Source organism: Perca fluviatilis, chromosome 1, assembly GCF_010015445.1.
Source record: "Perca fluviatilis chromosome 1, GENO_Pfluv_1.0, whole genome shotgun sequence".
Lineage (NCBI taxonomy): Eukaryota > Metazoa > Chordata > Actinopteri > Perciformes > Percidae > Perca > Perca fluviatilis.
This window is the reverse complement of record NC_053112.1, coordinates 7,582,028-7,602,032: the sequence shown is the minus strand read 5'-3', so window position 1 is coordinate 7,602,032 and position 20,005 is coordinate 7,582,028. Positions and strand designations below refer to the sequence as shown.

Below are 20,005 nucleotides of genomic sequence, written 5' to 3'. Positions count from 1 at the left end.
GCTGTTGCCTGTGTGATTCTTTTGCCCCGATTTTGATGGTCCTAATGCTCTTTCAGAGGATTTTAAAGACCTAAAATTTACTGCATTTTGAAGTTTTTGGATCTACGCAGAATGTGCTTTCCTCTTTTCCATATGGCTTTATGTTTTCTGTTTAGTGAAAACATTATTCCTTGTGTTTATTCAGACAGCTTTCAGGCCATTTACTCAAAATTGTTGTATATTGATGAAATCAAGAATTCTTGGCAAATGTCTGAGTAGCAAACCTAAACACGAATGGCCCACAAGAAAATAAAAGCATTTTTTTTAAAAGAAAAAAACAAATAGACAAAGTACACAACATGGGACGGATCAAATATGCATCAGCATTTGAATTTAACTATGTAATTATGAAGTTTTCTTAAGTTGTCTCCAGTGGAAGGCAGAAGAAAACCACTTTATCGATATATTGGCTAGCTGTGCTTTTATTTTGAATGAAACCCACAGCTTTTCGTTTCCTGTTACACTCCGTCATTTCCTTAACAACCAAGCGGCTCCGTTGCTAAGGAGAACACCTGCTGCCTGTTTACCGACGCTTCAGCACCAGCGACTACTGACCTTTTAGGCCTAGTTATCCCAAAAGTACCGGATTTTTGTAACACGTATTTTGTATTTTTAACAACTGAAACGGCACCGCCATGGCGAACGCCCACCGGACAAACGTTATGGTCACGTCGTGTTTGAAAACGCCGGTTGACCCGCACACCAAAGCGCCGTTAGCGTCTTACGAGCGGGAGAGAGTGCTGCCGTGCTCGGCTACAAGTCTCATGGACAACCGGGACTACGAGAAGGAGGTAACGTTAAAGACCATACAAACCGCATTACTCCGTATTAACCAGTGGTGTAGTCTAGCGACGTTATACGCAGGTATACCCACTAAGGTAACATTTTGGCCTATATATTATATGTATATGTGTGTGTGTGTGTGTGTGTGTGTGTGTACAGTACACCCAGTACAATACATTAGACTAGCTACACCACCGGTATTAACCCTGATTAACTTCGGTACTTGTACTTCCATCTTATGCTACTTTATACTTCTATTCGACTCCAATAGCTACATTTCAGAGGGAAATGTAGACTACTTTTTAAATTTACAAACATGATATGCTTACATAATATTTTTTTGTTTTTATTTAGACCACACTTTGCACTAACTGTACTCTGACTCTTTACTACATCTCAGCATTTATACAATATGTCTATTCTTGCATATTGTATTATTACTGATCTACCTCACTACCTAGACTATTGTCTCTTCTCTACATTCAGCATTTATTTAGACTGATTATTGCTTACTGTGTTATTACTGATCCACATCACTTAGTAGACCGCAACTTGCACTAACTGTATTTTGACTCTTCACTACACCTCAGCATTGGTCTAGACTGTCTATTCATATACATTGTGTTCAGGGTTCAAAATTAGCACCATTTATTAGCCAAATGCTGGTAAAATATGCAATTGGCTGGTAGATTTGCTTCCCTCGCCAGCCAAAAAAAACAATGGTAATCTAGTAAAGTGGCAAATATGAACATTCACTAGCCATTTGGCTGGTGGACGAAAAAAGTTAATTTTGAGCCCTGATTGTGTTACAACTGATCTACTTCACTAACTAGGCCTCTAGACTAACTGTTTATTAACGCTTTACACCATCTCAGCAGTGATACAGACTCTGTTCATGTATATTGCACATCCATCGATTTACTTACACCTCACTACGTGCAGGCATTTGTAATGCCCACTTATTCCGCACTTTATGTAGCATATTGTATTCTGTGTTATTGTGCTGTATTGAATGTGAAACTATTTGTCCTCGCTGCAAATGAGAACCTGTTCTCAACCGCCTACCTGGTTAAATAAAGGTTAAATCAAAATAAAACTATAATTTACAAACCTGATTTGCTTACATAATATGATACAGTAACGTTACTACTAGCTACTTATCTACACAAAAGTATACAAAGTATCTAAAATTGGCTTCACATTGACAAAGTACTACATTAAAATGGTCTTATTCAGTAGTGATAAAACAATATATTCTATAAATATATATAGCTAACTTTGAAAGGAGCCATTCTGCATAATGAGTACTTTTGTTACTTTAAAGTACATTTAACTGATAATGCTGTTGTGCTTTTTCTTAACATTTTGATTTTTATTATAGGCCTGCTTGTAATAAAGTATTTATAGGCTACGGTAATTCTACTTTTACTTTAGTACTTCTTCCACCACAGGTATTAATTGTGGGGTGAGGAAGTACTTTTACTTTTGATACTTTAGGTACATTTAGTTAATAATACTGATGTACTTTTTCTAAGCCTAAGTAACATTTTGAATTCAGGACTTTAACTTCTAACTAAGTAATTTTAGACTATGGTATTCCTATTTTTACCTAAGTACAGGGTCTGAGTAACGTTTAGTTTAAAACACCTTCAAAATAAAATGGCTCCTTTTACTGATTACTACTACATATTAGTCCCAACTAAGCTAGGTCTAACTCAAAGTCTGGTGACTTAAAGTGCTCATTTTATGCTTTTTGGCTTTCCCCCTTTCCTTTATTGTGTTATATATCTTTTTTTGTGCATGTTATAGGTTTACAAAGTGAAAAAGCCCAAAGTCCCCCCCAAAGGGACTTACCATCTCCAACAGAAAACACTGTTCACCAACTGCTCCAAACAGCTCTATTGTAGTCCAGCCTTTACTTCAGAGACAGACGCGTGGTCACTTTGTAACACACGTTATAATGCGCCTAGCTGCTAGCATGGCACGCCCTCATACTCTGCTTCTGACTGGCTAGTAGTCCTTACCTAGGTACTGTCAGGGCACGCCCTCATACTCTGCTTCTGACTGGCTAGTAGTCCTTACCTAGGTACTGTCAGGGCACGCCCTCATACTCTGCTTCTGACTGGCTAGTAGTCCTTACCTAGGTACTGTCAGAGCACGCCCTCATACTCTGCTTCTGACTGGCTAGTAAGGGTGACGAGATTTCTCGTCGAGGTGAAAAGAGTGAAAGAGTGACAGACAAGACGAACACAATATGTAAACATTGTAAGAAAGAATCGTCCCTACTACCCTGCACGCACGCGCGTCGCGCGGTGCAGTAGTTAGTAGAGAGCTGTGGTGGTGCTGTAAGTGTTTTTGCATAGTGCTCGTGTTGCGTGGGCGGTATACGGCATTTTTTCTTACAATGTTTACATATTGTGTTTGTCTGCTGTTGTCACTCTTTCGCCGTTTATTATTTCCGCAGGAAAACCAAAATGTTGCCACACAAATGATTTAAAAGTGGCAGGGGGATTTTCAATAGTAATTCCACGCTCCATCACGCTGACATCACATCGCCTCACGAGACAACTTTTCACCGCGACGAGAAATCTCGTCCCGTTCTCATGAACCCAATCTCTCGTGATGTGTTTCGTCTCGGAGTAAGCGTCTCGTCACACCCCTAGCTTGTAACCTTGGTTCTCTGAGTAAAGACTATTTTTCCCAGTCATATTTCTTAACTGAAGTTTTCTTTAAATTAGTGTTAAAATCGCGTCTCGCGCTCGCGGGCCGCCCCCAATCCTGGTGTCGTCGTGTTGTGAGTGGCGAAGTGTCTCGTCCACACCCTACTGGCTAGTAGTCCTTACCTAGGTACTGTCAGGGCACGCCCTCATACTCTGCTTCTGACTGGCTAGTAGTCCTTACCTAGGTACTGTCAGGCGCGCGCGCATACTCTGCTTCTGACTGGCTAGTAGTCCTTACCTAGGTACTGTCGGACGCGCACGCTACTCTGCTTCTGACTGGCTAGTAGTCCTTACCTAGGTACTGTCAGGGCACGCCCGCATACTCTGCTTCTGACTGGCTAGTAGTCCTTACCTAGGTACTGTCAGGGCACGCCCTCATACTCTGCTTCTGACTGGCTAGTAGTCCTTACCTAGGTACTGTCAGGGCACGCCCTCATACTCTGCTTCTGACTGGCTAGTAGTCCTTACCTAGGTACTGTCAGGGCACGCCCGCATACTCTGCTTCTGACTGGCTAGTAGTCCTTACCTAGCTACTGAGCATGTGCGACTCCCAACAAATATGGAACAGAAGTGAGATGTCTCACTCTGTAGCTAAAACAGAGAGCTCAACACACAGGGTGAAAAGAGGAGCTGCAGCAATGTGAAGTACAACAACAAAAATATGGTGTTTTTTGAAAAATTAAACCATGTAAACCTATTCTGGTACAACCTCTAAATACAATTATGAACCTGAAAATGAGCATAAAATGAGCACTTTAAAATACCAGTTGTTGGAAGTGCCAAATGAAATGAACGTAATTAAATCGGTCTTCTAAAACAACAGCCAGTGAGATTTAAACATTGGCCTTGGGAAGTTTGAATTATGTCAAAAAAACAAACATTTTAAGCTCTGCAACGTAGACAAAAGATTTGGGACAAAACTAGAATAATCCTCCCAAACGCCACAGAAGAAGTACTAAAGTAATTTACATCTAATGTAACCCTGGTGTTGTGTTGTCTTCCTTCCGGGTCTAAATTGAAAATTAACTATTTTTGTCGCTTTTTTTCAAAAGTTTTTGTCACTTTTTAAATGCCTTTGACGCTTTTTTGTCACTTTTTTAAATTCATGGTCAATAAACCTAGTTTAAATGACATTATACCTGTTTTGGAGTTTAAAAAAAAGCAGAAATTATGGATTATTTTGCATAATCGTTGAGATCAGAGGATGTCGAGTGAATCACAGACTCGTATCTGTCAAAGTTTAGTCAGGAGGCTGTTTTGAAACCATTGAAACTTGTTTTTCAAATGCTATAAAATTGAAAATCTAGCTCACCCAGTAGGAGCGTGCGCCCCATGTAGGCTGAGTCCTTTGCAGCGGCCCGGGTTCGAATCCGACCTGCGGACCTTTGCTGCGTGTCATCCCCTCTCTCTCTCTCCCTCCCTCCCCCCTTTCCTGTCTATCCACTGTCGATTAAAGGGAAAAGCCCCCAAAAATTAAGAGCAAAATTAAGAATAGCAAACAAGAAAATAAAAGCAACAGTTCAACAGCGCAGGGGCTAACGGACCCACGTTTGTATCTCGTAAGTTACCCCACTAATAATGCCCGAAATGATACCAAACATCTACAAGTAGTACAAATAGGTTATGCACTCATAAAACGATGGATTGGAAAGTTTGTAAGTACACCAGAAGTTTATGTAAATAACACTTGCCTGCTGGCTTCTGCTCTCTGCTGTTGTTGTTGCTGTGAGACGAGTGCTTAGGGACAGTCTACAAATTACAACACCGAAAAGAGATGCAACAAAAATATTTATTAATTTAACTTTTTTTTTTTAAGTAAGTGCTGTAGAATAACTAGCAGGAGACACGTAATAATTGAGGTAAGTTTGGAGACATTACATTATTTAATCATTGAGTTAATAAATATTTTTGTTGTAACTCTTTTTGGTGTAGTTATTTGTAGACGGCCCTAAGCACTCATCTAACTGCAGGTAGCAGCAGCAGCAGCAGCAGAGAGCAGGCAAGTGTTCATAAACTTCTGGTGTACTTACAAACTTTCCAATCCATCGTTTTATGAGTGCATAACCTATTTGTACTACTTGTAGACCTTTGGTATCATTTCGGGCATTATTAGTGGGGTAACTTACAAGATACAAACGTGGGTCCATTAGCCTCTGCGCTAAGCTATTCAGCTGATAATGCTACTCTGCGCTAACTCTCCCAATGTTAGACCCAGGTGAAAAAAGCTTCTGGGGGGGTGTTTGGCTCGAGGTCATGGTGCAAAGGACCCTAGGGTGAATTACTCCGAACCATCACTTTAAGAGAGAAATAGGCCGTGCAGTTGCTGAATCTGTCTTCATTTCAGATCGACAAAGGTCAGTTTGAAAGATTTTCGTCAGATTCTGAGAGGCGTTAATCACGCTCATCCCGCTCGTCATTTCCGTGTTAGCGCTCCACCAATCAGAGTGGCTATTGAGCCCGACTGCCCGCCTTCCGATTCAACAAGTCAAATCTGCCAAAATGAAGGCCGACAGCTCCTCCGACTGACGACGGCACGGGACACACCGAACAGACTCGTGTCAGCGATCTCGCCAGACTGTCACACGGCCGATTATCGGGTTGGTGCGTCGGCGCCTTAACAATTTTTTGTTTCATATACTGTAAATGTTTCATTTACCGAAAAAAAAAAATGCTTTCTTGTATTTATTCTAACAGCTTTTAGGTCATTCACCTCAAGTTGTAATTCTTTTAACAATGAATTCACAGACAAGACATAATATATATTTACATAATAACTGGCATTACAGATCCTTGGCAGACGTCTGAATAGCAAGAGTAATCATCAACCAAGAGCAAATGATACTGATTTTGGATTTAACGTGTTTTCCCTCCCTTCCAAAAAATACAATCCTGACTTTATAGAGTTGAAATGTTTGAATGTTTTCCAGTGAACTTTTGATTTGAAAGAGATCTCGTCCAGTTAACAGGCTGTTGACAGTTTCAGGTCAGTCCATGTGATGGAAAGGATTTGACCTGCATAACGTGTTGTTGGGCCTGACTATTTTTGGACTTCCGTCTTGACTACCAGACGTCACGTCATTTAGTTTATAATCCCCAAACTCTTAATTATCATTTGGACAACAACACAGCTCCTCCTCCTCCTCCTCCTCCTCCTCCTCTTCCTCCCATGTATTATCCTGCAGCAGTTGTCCCAGTTCAGGGAAGACAAACACGCTAATGATATTGTGAGAATCAAAAGAGAAGGACACCTGATGCAGGATGAGTGTGTGTCAGTTGAGCTCTTTTCCCGGTAAGCTGCCCTTTAGTGCATCCACCATATGGCCCGCGTCTCTGCCGGTAATAGGCTTATCGGTCCTGGAGGGGCCACCGAGCAGCGCCGCTCTGCTCCAGAACACCTGCTGGTTGTAAACAAAACGCCCTGCAGTTAGCATAAAATACAATAAAATGGCAGCTTCCAAAAAGAAAAGATATTACTTTCAGGCTACATTTTCAAATCATGTTACATAAATCATATAATGTGTAATGTATAATGCGTCGAATCAAAACACAAAACCCACTGAGGCCTCCCTCGCCAAAAGTTGCTTAAGATTTAAATGATTGGCAAATGAGATTTGCGTGACTTTTGGCCTTTTCAGCTGGAGTATGAGGACTCGGGCTCTGATTTCTGTGACGAGGACTATTTGGGGAAGGGCGGTCCTCTCATGATGACCGACTTCAGAGCGGCAGGAGACCGCCTCGACCTGAGCGAAATCTTCTTCTCCAACGAGGAGTACTACAGCAAGCTGGAGGAGCTGAAGAAGGCGCACCTGCGCACCATGGCTGAGCTGGAGAGCATGTATCGGAGGAAGCTGCAGCTCCGGGCCATGGAGCCTCTGGACATGACGATGCTGGAGACAGGAAGGCACAGGTGGGTGGCTTCTGGTCAAGATTATCTTAAGAGGAACTTCAAGATGGATTCTGTTGTGTTTCCCAGGTCTTATTTTATGACCTGAACACAGATCTTTTTTTTTTTACAACTGCCCTAAATAGACAACAAAAAAGAGCAGTGATGCAAATGTGAATCCGTAAAGGGGGTGTTGTATCAATAATTCATAGCACACCAGATTAATCAGACTCTAAATCAGAAAATGAATGAATTAAATAAATAAGCAATTTGAATACATCACTTTGGACTCTCTTTTATTTAATTAATTGAGAAAATAATTGAGAGATTAATAGATATAGAAAATAGTCGTTAGATGCAACTATGAGTGCAATTTATTGCCTTTGAGATGATTTAAAGGTCCGATGACATGAAAATTTCACTTTATGAGGTTTTTTAACATTAATATGAGTTCCCCCAGCCTGCCTATGGTCCCCCAGTGGCTAGAAATGGTGATAGGTGTAAACCCAGCCCTGGGTATCCTGCTCTGCCTTTGAGAAAATGAAAGCTCAGATGGACCAATCAGGAATCTTCTCCTTATGAGGTCATAAGGAGCAAGGTTACCTCCCCTTTCTCTGATTTGCCTGCCCAGAGAATTTGGCCCCCCCATGAGAGAGAGAGAGACATCATGGCTTTCAAACGAGCAAAGTGGCAGTTGGTCAAGGCCACACCCCCACCCTCCACCTTGCCCCCCCCCTCTCTCCTCCTCAATAGCTACAGGCACAGAAATGGCGCATCCTAAGGAAAGCTCATTGTGGGACTGGCTCTAGTGGCTGTAATTCTGCACCAAGGCTGAATTTCGGGAAAGAGACTTCAGATACAGTATTAGGGGACCACTAAGGTCTATATAAAAGAGACTTCAGATACAGTATTAGTGGACCACTAAGGTCTATATAAAAGAGACTTCAGATACAGTATTAGGGGACCACTAAGGTCTATATAAAAGAGACTTCAGATACAGTATTAGGGGACCACTAAGGCCTATATAAAAGAGACTTCAGATACAGTATTAGGGGACCACTAAGGTCTATATAAAAAGAGACTTCAGATACAGTATTAGGGGACCACTAAGGCCTATATAAAAGAGACTTCAGATACAGTATTAGGGGACCACTAAGGCCTATATAAAAGAGACTTCAGATACAGTATTAGGGGACCACTAAGGCCTATATAAAAGAGACTTCAGATACAGTATTAGGGGACCACTAAGGTCTATATAAAAGAGACTTCAGATACAGTATTAGGGGACCACTAAGGTCCAAATAAAAGCATCCAAAGAGCAGCATGTCATGGGACCTTTAAGAAATGTCAGCTCAAATTGCATTAAAGATAGCAACTTTTCCCCCCACAGTTTACTTAATTGTGATGTGGTGAGTTTGAGTGACAGGGATTCATTTTCTGAGTATTAGGTGCTATGTAGGGCTGAACGATTTTTGAAAATAATCTAATTGCGATTTATTTAAAAAATATTGCGATTTTGATTCGATATGTGATTATTTTTTAAGCTCTTTGTCTTCTGTATTAGTCAACAAAAACTAGCAATAAATCATTGTATAGTATGAACTTCACAAGATTAGATAGATTAAACAAGCTGTTCTTTCCTGGAGGCCAGGCCTGTATGTGATGGGTGAAATAGTGCGTGGAATTTATATGAATGACCTCTTTTATTTAACTACTTCAATCCCAGTAGTATATTGAGCACTGACCAAGCCTGGTGGAAACATTCATATGAAAGTCAGAAATAAATCACACTAAAGTGCAGATTGCAGAAATATAAAAACAAATGTGGCTTTACAACACTTAGTAGTATTTAGATTATTTAATTATTATTTACATAGACATATGTAAACATGTGGATTGCATTTTTTAAACACTGTCTTTGAACTTTACTAGACAGTTAAATAAGTAAAATATATACATCGGTGTATTTTCTTTAACAGCGCACAGAGAGGAGCTGCCTCCAGCCCCCTCCCTTCCGTGAAGTTGCGTCGTGCATGGACAGCGTCAACAACGCTGCACTAGCTCAGAGAGGCTATCGTTACGTTAGTAGTAGCATGCTGGTGTTGCCGTGGGATTAGCTAACTGTACTAATAAAACCGTTGAAACACCGTGGCCACGCTGCTGTGACAGCTCCCCGAACGTCATTTATCAGAGTCTGGTTGTTACCCCTCTCCGCGGCAGTCTCCTCCGCTCCATATCTTTATAATGGAGCTAACCGGAGCTAACCGCTAATCAGAGCTAATTGTTGCTAACCGAGCCTTCAGTTCTGCGTGCCTGTATTCATTAACTGCATGTGTGTACTGGAGCCCGAATAAAACCCTTACAAGTTTTAAACTACAACTCAGAGTTGTTTGAATGACAGAAATCTGCTCAAGGTACGGCGTACCGTTAGCGTGCTAAGTTGATGCTTTCTCTGCGGACTACGGAGTGCGGACTGATTTGCTCTCGTGAGTCACGTGACCAAATCGCAGCCTTTGCGATTAGGAAATCGCGTTTTAACATATCGCGATATTATCGCAAATGCAATTAATCGTTCAGCCCTAGTGCTATGTCATATTAACAGTCATTGATTTATTTTCTCTGTTAGACTACCGTGGTCGAACAGCAGCCCAGCGGCTTCACGCCGTTTGAGGAAGTCGCACTCCGCTGTTGAACTCAGGAGGTGCTCAGACTCTTCAGACGAAGACGAAGCTGCCTGTAACAATGGGGAGAAAGGCCTGCCTTTCTGTCCTGAAGAACACATCAAGAACATGTGGCAGGACTTTAAGGTCTCCCTTCACAACCCCCACCTGTCGTCCTCCTCGATGCACAGCCTGCCGACCGACCAGCGGAGACCGCGAAAGGGAAAAGGGAAGAGGAGACAGGGGCAAAAAGACGGAGAGCACTGGAAACACAGAATGACCGTCCCGAAACCTTTCCAGATGATGCTGCGCGAGTCCGATAGGCAAAGGAGCGGCATGAAGACGCGCTCAGAGATCGAGCAGGAGAACGCAGAGCTGCGAAAGCAGCTGGAAGAACTGAAAGAGTGTCAGAAGAAGTTCCGCGCCAACCCCGCGCCGGCCCACGTCCACCTCCCGCTTTACGAGGAGCTGCAGGAGCGCGGCGAGAGACGACGGCGGATGAAAGAACGAGAAGATCCGCATCCTCAAACCGTCCAGAAGCCCTTCAGCTTCCTGGAGAGGGAGCGCAAAAAGAAGGAGCAGAAACAGCTGCATCAGCCACAGCCGTCCGACCAAGAGAAAGTCAAACCCTTCAAGGCCAAGCCCGTGCCCAAGGCAGTGTACGCCGCGGCGTCCGGCGAACAGATGAAGGAGGAGCAGCTCTATCGGTCCATCAAGATCCAGATGAGAGCTCAGGAGATGCTCCACAGCGCCTCGATGCCTCCCAGCATGCTGGAACGACGGCTCAGCGACCGCAAGAAGACCAAAGACGGCGCCGGCGCCGCCGCGGCCGCGGGGGACGACAGCTTCTCCCACAGGCCCCACATTAACAAGGAGGTGCCCGACTTCGACGCCAGTTATCGACGCTTCCAGAAACACCTGGAGAAACAGAAAGAGGTGAAGCCCACAACGGCGTGCGAACCCTTCGAGCTGAGGACGTCACAGATCACGTCGCACCGCGAACGCATCCTGGCCGACATCGAGAAGGAGCAGAGCAGCCCTCGGATGAGCCGCTGGCCGTACATCAGCCCGGCCGGGACGCCTCGTACGCCAAACTCGAGTCAGTGTTCGTCCCTCTCCGGCAGCCTGGAGTTTCTGCCCACCAAAGTCACGGACGCCACCAAAAAGAGGCACGAGGCCGTGAGGTACCATTTCAGGACTCTAGAGGCTTCCACCATTTTAGTTGACGTAGAGCCATCCTCAGAACAGAAAAGAACAGTTGCCTTCTGTGTTTGAAATCCCTGCAGGCTGATTATATTTGTGGAACTCCATTTCCCAACATCCCCCCTGCTGTGTGCTCACAACCCCCACACCCGCTCCCCGTAGCTGATTTGTTGCACCCGTATCCTCTTCCCGAAGTTCCCATCCCATCCGAACCTTCGTGCATCGGTGACCAGATTGTCTCCCTGAGTAGAAAGGTGCTGGAGCAGAGGAGGAAGGCCGAGGAGGAGGAGGAGCGCTGGAGGGAGAAGCAGAAGCAGCGGGAGAAGAAGCTGCAGGGGGTGGTGGTGAAACGTGCCCAGGCCAACGACCCCCACCTGGCTCTCTCACAGACGCACCCGACCAAACTCAAAGAATTCAGGTAAATAAACCCTAATAAATTCAAAAATTTCACAATCAAAATGTCAGGCCTTAAAAAGTCTTACATTTGCTTAAAGGTGCCGTAGGTCGGATTGTGAAGATCCAGGACTTAGCCAAAACATTTGAACATCAACAACTTCTCAGTCCCTCCCCCCCCTTTCTGCCAAAGCCCGAAACGGTCTCCTAAGCCCCTCCCCCCACAAGGGAGAATGAATGCGTGTACATGAGCAGTGATTGACACGCAGTTAGACACCCCCCTGGCCCTGATTGGTGCATCTGAACAGTTAGACACCCCCCATGGCCCTGATTGGTGCATCTGAACAGGGAGCTGTGGATTTTTGCAAATCACACTACAGGCTGTAGGTGGAGCCAGAGGAGCTGGATTTATTTTTTTAAATGACCTGCTTCATGTAGTTCTACTGGAACATAGGGTCAGTTTCAGCAAATATGACAGAAAGTTAGTTTTATTAGTCTTACCTACTGCACCTTTAAGTATTGTGTTCTAGGTCTTAAATCATTTTGAACAGGTCTTAATTTTCTTACGTCCATGCAACGCTACCTCTAATGCTCCCGCAGCGCTTTATAATGTTTGTTTTTAATTCTGTGGTGTTGTAGTACTTTCTGTCGCTTGTAGTCCAAATATAAGTCGCTGCATTAAGACTACAAATGACACCCAACATGCAACTTACTTTGCAGCCAATCTAGACACCAGTCCTACAATGCCACTGAGGAAACCAGGGAATTGTTTCAGACAATGTTTGCGGACTCTGACATCTGAATTTGTTTTTGATGTTGTGATATATTGTAGGTCTTAAATTTCATTCATAATGGTCTTAAAAAGGTCTTAAATTTGACTTGGTGAAACCTGCGGGAACTCTTGTGTTGCTTGCTTGGCTTCCCGTACTGAGTGTGGATACTGTTGATGTGTAACTGTACTCATGTCTTGCTGCTTCCTGTCGCTCTGCATGGCTTATTTGTTGCTGTAGCAGCTTTTTTGGTGTCTTAGTGACTTCTGTCTATAAATTTAAACCTGTACTAATGTCTTGCTGTGGTCTCAAAACATCTGGCCAGAGGACTACAGTTGAAAATTAGCCGGCTGGCTAACACTGGCACATTCACAGAAATGTTGATAAATGTACATTGTCCTTTTATAAATAAAATAAATGAAATTTATTTTATTATTTCACAGAGGGGTTAGCTTTAGCCAGGTTAGCCATTGTAAGCAATACCAGTTGATAACAACGCATCAGGCTGTAATTTGTGCATACAAACACCATAGCGACATGTTCCCCGATAGAAGTTGGACAGTACTGTGTGTACGACTGGTTTAATGAGACACAGAGGTGCTAATAAACAGCACATTATTACAGCTTTCACTACTGTTGATGGACGGAGTAGCCATGTTGGATTTTGAGGTCTGCTTTGGTCGGAGTTAATGGGGTTCTCTGACTTTCTGAGTCGGAAATCCGACTTCAGAGGGCGTTCCAGTTGAAATTTCCGACTGGGAACTTGTAAATTCCAACTTACCTGTGGCCGTGGAAGGCACCATAACACGACTGCAGCATGAGCTGTTGAAGGAAACGGGACGCTTCTTAACTCTGTGTTCTCTGCAGGAAACAAGAGCTTCAGCGCAAGAAGGAGTACAAGCAGGAGATTAAAGAGATGAAGCGGAGGGTGAAGGGGAGGCCGCTGCTCTTGGAGCAGGTTGCACAGGTGAGCATTGACCTGAAAAGCCTGCTATCACCTATACACATTAGATTAGATTCAATTAGATTAGATTATAGATTATTGTCATTGTGCAGAGTACAAGTACAAAGACAACAAAATGCAGTTTGCATCCAACCAAAAGTGCAAAAAGAGCAGAAAAGTGCAGCAATTATATTATATTCAAGTATAGACAGGACAAGAAATATAGTGCAGTGTAGACAGTATTGTACAGTTGGTTTACAGAAGGTGGTTTAGAGTAATATAAATTAAATATAAATGTGTGCAGTGTATTAGCAGTTACCTTATAAGAGCAGAATAAATATGGCTATGTAATATGAATAATGTATGAACATGTACAGATATGTGCAATGTAGCAGCAGTAACATTATAATAGTAGTAAAAAAATTATATAGATAAATACAGTGTATTATTATAAGAAAAACAGAATAAAATATGGATATTCAGTATGAACCATATAGACAGATATGTACAGCTATGTGCAATGTGGTAACATTATAAGAGTAGTGAGAATAAGTGTATGTTCAGGATGTATAGTATGAAGAGCAGTAGAATATGGCTATGTATAAGTGTAGTTACAGTGGCCTATGTACATTTGTAAATAAATAAATAGGACACTAGGGGTGGGATAGGGGGTTTTGGGGGCTTAGTTGGTTGTTTGTCACCGGGCCTGAGATAGGAAACTGTCAAAAGTAGCTGTCTTAAGTGAGTCAGTTTAATGGAACTTTAATGGAATACGACATCATTTCACTACCATTAGCGCTGGGGTGCAAGAATATCACAGAGCGATGAAATCCAACACTGTGAGAGTATTTGAGTGTCAATTTGTATACTGACTCTCCGAACTTTCTTTGATAACAGATGAATGCCAAACAGGCAGCGGAGAAGCGCTACACAGACGCCCTGCATGGATGTGATCTGACTGAAGAGTTTATCAGCAGCAGGGCCGTTAAATCAGGCTCTGCAGGCAAAGCCTCCCCGTCCACTGACAGCAAACACAGGTGAATGTGTAAAGATGACACCCTGCGCTTACGTTTACTGACTCAGCCAGTCTGATGCTTTAAGCCAAGCCAAATACATGGTTTTTGTGATGTTTCAGGAGATAAGGAGCATAATAGAGAAACTAATCAGATTAATCGACGATGAAAATAATCAGTAGTTGCAGCCCTAGATGGGATTCTCATGTAGTCAGTGCAAAGCTGTGTCATTTGATTATTAACATAACATATCTTATAGTTAAGAGACTATTTAAAATGAATATATTGAATGGATACGGAAAGGACTCGAGGTGATAGTATTGTATACTGACTGTATGGTTCCTGGGCTTATATACTAAGTCTAGTTTGGATGGGTTCTTATTTGGTTTGATATAGATAGACAGAATCGAAGAAGATAGATGGAAAAGAAGAAAAACGTGTGTACGTATGCATGTATGTATGCATCTGTGTCTATGTGTATGCATGTGTTTATGTGAGTGTAGGTAGGTAGATATACGGTACATGTATGTGTATGTAAACATGTATAAATAAGTGAAGCATGAAATTGTTTTGTATTTAACTAAAGGATAAAAATGGAAAGGGGGTTAGGACCAGAAAAGTTTTTTTTGAACTTCTTCCTACTCCTTTTTGAACATGGGAATTTCTTATTTGAATAGCTTACAATAATTTCGGAAGATTGTGCTGAGATGTACACAACAAGCCCCTCGTTGGGTTAATAAATTATATTTGTTCAGCAACATAAAATGAAGAATTTGTTACTTAAGTTAACCATGCAGCATGGCTGGATGGTTGTCTGTAAAGCATCTTTTAATTGAATGGCTTTATTGTCATTGCATTTAAGTACAATTAAATTGTAGAGCCACTCTAGTAAGGTGCATCGTCATTGTAACACGCACACACATATATATATATATAACTCATCTCACAACACATTCATTGCAAACAAACACACACACACACACGTACCGAATACATCTCACCCATCATTCATAGCAAACACTCGCTCATCTTTCCTGCAAGCACAACCTAACCATAACATCAAAACACCAACTTGGTAACACTTTACAATAAGGTACACAAAATAAATAGGTAATTAATGATTAGTTACTGTTTTTTGAAAGAGTAACGAATGATTAGTTTAGTTTTTGATTAGTTTTTCAGAAGGGTAGTTACTAGTAAGTAATCATTCATTACTCTTTCAAAAAACAGTAACTAATCATTCGTTACTCTTTCAAAAAACAGTAACTACCCTTCTGAAAAACAGTAATTAATCATTTGTTACTCTTTCAAACAACAGTAACTAATCATTAACTACCTATTTTTTTGTGTACCTTATTGTACAGTGTTACCCACTCTCACACTAAGTGGATAATACATATTCTAATGTGGATTAAGTGCTGAGTATAACAGTGCAAACTGCATCATTAAAAAACGTTTAGCTTCATTTATCGCTTTGGGAAAGAAGCTATTCCTAAATCTGCTAGTCCTTGTTTTTAGACATCGGTAACGTCTCCCTGAGGGCAAGAGTTCAAACAGTGGGGGACCAGGGTGAAGAACAGCCATGTGTAATTTTGGTGGCTTTTGAGAGCAGTCTTGAGTTGGCAATTTCCTCGAGTGAGGGAAGAGGACGACCAACGATCTTCTGTGCTACAGAAAGAAACTACGTATAGAAAGTTGTTTGTGTGATTGAAAGTTCAGCCATCTTTTGGGCCCGAGGGTGTTACTGACTCAGAGCTGTTCTTCGTGTTCTTCTGTTTGTCAGCGACCGAGAGGAGCCAGACATGGGATACAAGCCCGTCCACTACAGAAGGGTCTTCCTGGACGATGAAGACGCAGAAGCTGATCCAGACGAAACGGAAGGAGCGAGCGACAAGACTTCACCGAACCACCGTGACGGCGAGGACGCCGGCGGTCACCACTCGGAGCGGGATTCTCGTAGAGATGATGATGATGATGATGATGATGACCACGATTCAGATGAAAGTTACCGCTACTCAGACGATCATGAGACTTATTCAGACGACAGCGAGCACGACGCCGACACCACACAGCAGGAAGCGGGGAAGTGATATGTTCAAAAACTCTGATAGAAAGCCCATCGAGTGCAGAGGAGGCTTCTTATTCCTGGAATGATAAGATGTGATATTTTATTGTAAATATCGTGCACATAAGAATAGAAAACGTCTTCGAGAACGTGATCTTTAACCTGAGATTGATTGTGTCTGAAATCACTTCTGTGTTCACTATTCTAGGGGGTACATCCCAGGTCAATACATCGCATCCCTGTTTCCTTCACTTGCTTCCCTTCCTCCGTCTGTCTCACCGAGGAAGCATAGGAGAGACGGGAGGAGAGAGGAAACGAGGGAATGTTTTTTTAGCAGCAAATGATTACGAATCGTTAACACCACATTATGTGAAAAATCTGTGTGGCCACCACGGGAAACAATGCCAATGTAAAGTCAATGAGAAGATGACGTAGCATTAGGGGCGACTATGGTAGCGAGTAGTATGTAAGGCTGAAATTGGTTGGGGGGGTAGATGGGTCAAACAACAGGACTTTCACCCAGGAGACCAGGGATCGTGTCCCGCATGTCAAGTTTCCTAAAGACTCTTTCTTCTTTTTGTGTCACAGAACCGTAAGCCCACCCATGAACTTTTATTTAACTTAAAGTGCCCATATTATGAAAAAAAATCACTTTTTCTGTGATTTGAGGTGTTATTTTGTGTCTCTGGTGCTTCCACACGCATACAAACTTTGAAAAAAAACACCCATTCATGGAGTTCTGAGCGAGATACGGTTTCTGAATGTGTCCTGCCTTCAGTCTCCGGGTGAGCTGTTAAAAATTTGCACGGCTTTCTACGTCACTAGCCAAAACGAGCTGGCTAACCGCGACTGTTAGCATACTAGCGCTAGCATTCTACCTCGTTCTCAATGGCAAAGCACCGCTACAACACACACTAGTTCTTTTACTGTCTATGGAGCTAGCTGAGATGATCTACGATCTGAGCTACTGCGCATGTGCGAGTGCAATCAAAGATAGTACAGAAGAACAGAGGTCTCACTCTGTAGCTAAAACAGAGACCTGAACACAGGGTGAAAAGAGGAGCTGCAGCAATGAGAGAGAGCTGTGCAGTACAACAAAAATATGGTGTTTTTTGAAAATGAAACCATGCAAATCTATTATGGTATAACCTTAAAATACAACTACGAACCTGAAAATGAGCAGAATATGGGCGCTTTAAGGGGCTGAGTCGGACTTTTCAGCGATCCGTGTTCATTTCACGAAATTCTGTGAGATCAGGTTGGTTTTTAGAGGGATGAGGCGACCTATCCGATGAAGCGTCCCGTGAATCCGTCAGCTGTTTGGGCGGAGTTAGCGAAATCCTTCAGCTGCACGGCCTCCGGGAAGGCTGCTCTTGTGTATCCTCGCTCGGAGCTCTTTGGAGATCCCTCCTCCATCCTCCATCCTAGCTCCTGGGGGCAGGAATAAGAGCTTTGAGGCCTTCAAGAAGGAGGGCCAGAACAACTTCCGGTTTGATCGAGGAGATATTTTTTAAAGCTCTATTTATTGGTATTTAACAGACATTACACAACAAAAACATGTGCCACCCCAACCCACACCCTAACATCCTTTTGTGGTTACAAAAAGGGATAAGATAGTTAAAAAACCATTAAACAAATACACAAACAGTATACAGTACACCATATCCAAAAGAAAGAAAAGGGAAGAAAGAAAAATCAAACATAAAAATAAAATGAGTAAATAAAAAGAAAGAAAAAGAAGAGCCACACCTAAAGTCATCATCCTGTCACAGATACAGAATACCGTACTGAACCAGCAGTGTAATTTCTAAGGTTGTGATCGAGAAGATATTAAATAAGAGACTTAAGAAACAGCCTCCAGCATAATTACAACTCATTAGCTGGGCCACACAGATGCAGAATTCTGCTAAATTTTGCTGATTTTCATTCTGTATCAACGCTTAAAACTGTAAAAAGTAAATGTCTACAGATTAAGGTTGATTCTGCTCTTTAGTTCACTCTATAGTGAGCATTTAATTGACCTTATTCTACACTTTTGAATCATCATTTTGCATCATTACTGACGGATGTAATTTTGGAGACAGCCATAGGCTATCTTCACAGTACACACTTTGACATGTCACAATAGGAAAAGCACAGTTTATACTAATATCATTAAGGATGGCTCCCTTCTATTCAAGGGTCCCAGTAAGCCATCAGAGTAAGGACATGTCCCAAATCTATACTACAAACTCATTTTATACAGCATTTACTCTGTACTAATCGTCATAATATGCTTTTTTTTTAGCAGTTAGTATCCAAAAAACAGGAAATGATAATACAGGCAACATCTGATGTCAATCAAAGTCGCAATTTGACCTCACAGAAGCGGACTAATATTTAGTGCTATATGAAATACTTATTCATTGTTTTTATTTGTCATCATAACCTTGTTTATATCACACTGTTCCATCTACAATAAAGCCAGTTATTCAAAAACGACATCTCATTTTATTTTGTCTCAATTCAAGCACTGGTGGAAGAAGTATTCAGATCCTTTACTTACGTAAAAGTACTAATACCACACTGTGAAAATACTACACTACAACATAAAGTCCTGCATTTATAACCTTACTCGGTAAGTATGTAAGTATTAGCAGCAAAATGTACTTAAAGTATGATAAGTAAAAGTACTAATTCTGCAGAAAAATGATGCCTGTCAGTGTTTTACTTATCTGTTATATATGAGGGTTTTGGATAAACAGCTTTGTGATGATGCATTTTACAGCTGATCAAAGAGGCTTTTTAAAGACTTTATTTAGTTTTGAAGGAGGAGAGTTTTCTCAACACATAAAGGAAGACTTCATCCTTCAGTTCATCACAAACATTCAACATCAACACGTCTGGAGATACAGGGTTTTCACTGGACACGAAGGGGATGGAAAACTGTCATCTGAAAAGTAACTTAAAGCTGTCAGACAAATGTAGTGGAGTAAAAAGTACAACGTTTACCTCTGAGATGCAGTGGAATACAATTATGAAGTTACATAAAATGGGAATTACTCAAGTAAAGTACAAGAACCTTAACATTTGTACTTAAGTACAGTCAGAATAAGCTTTAATGGCTAAGTGTGTGTACACATACAAGGCATTTGACTTAATGTACATACGTACACAGAATAGACATGCAGCTAAAAAAGACAACAAAGCTAAACACATTGACTATCTATCTATCTATCTATCTATCTATCTATCTATCTATCTATCTATCTATCTATCTATCTATTATCTATCTATCTATCTATCTAATTTACTAGATTCACAGTTCTTTAGTAAATGTATTTATTTAAATTCCACCACATTACAGAAGTTATGTATCATTGTTCAGGGCCTGTGTTGTTGAAAATACTGTTTAGGTCAGACTGGAGCAAACTGGAGGAGGGAGGTTGAGACAGATTGACAGCTGCGGCCTATGACACCGCATGACGGCTGCACCAGCACAACCAATCAGGTGCCGGGTGGGCGGGTACATAGTCCAAATTTTACGCGGCGCG

At 41.9% G+C, this 20,005-nt stretch overlaps 1 protein-coding gene across 2 annotated transcripts; it reads left to right on the top strand.

The window, feature by feature from the left end:
* The first annotated feature begins 493 nt into the window (after positions 1 to 493).
* fam161a (FAM161 centrosomal protein A) lies at positions 494 to 16,638 on the top strand. 2 transcript variants are annotated; one of them, XM_039817113.1, is made up of 7 exons: positions 494 to 830; positions 7,178 to 7,449; positions 10,052 to 11,254; positions 11,539 to 11,706; positions 13,319 to 13,418; positions 14,292 to 14,431; positions 16,191 to 16,638. In XM_039817113.1, exons 1-7 carry the CDS (start codon positions 675 to 677, stop codon positions 16,495 to 16,497), a joined length of 2,346 nt encoding a protein of 781 aa, XP_039673047.1. In that variant the 5' UTR covers positions 494 to 674; the 3' UTR covers positions 16,498 to 16,638. The 2 variants fall into 2 exon arrangements, with proteins under 2 accessions (XP_039673047.1, XP_039673039.1); XM_039817105.1 differs by having other exon boundaries at positions 10,052 to 11,269.
* Positions 16,639 to 20,005: the final 3,367 nt, after the last annotated feature.

Bases quoted from the DNA above. Each gene is read 5' to 3' on its own strand.
- fam161a (XM_039817105.1), top strand. From the start codon at position 675: ATGGCGAACGCCCACCGGACAAACGTTATGGTCACGTCGTGTTTGAAA. The intron at 831-7,177 runs GTAACGTTAAAG...TGGCCTTTTCAG, and splicing joins ACCGGGACTACGAGAAGGAG to CTGGAGTATGAGGACTCGGG. The intron at 7,450-10,051 runs GTGGGTGGCTTC...TTTCTCTGTTAG, and splicing joins CTGGAGACAGGAAGGCACAG to ACTACCGTGGTCGAACAGCA.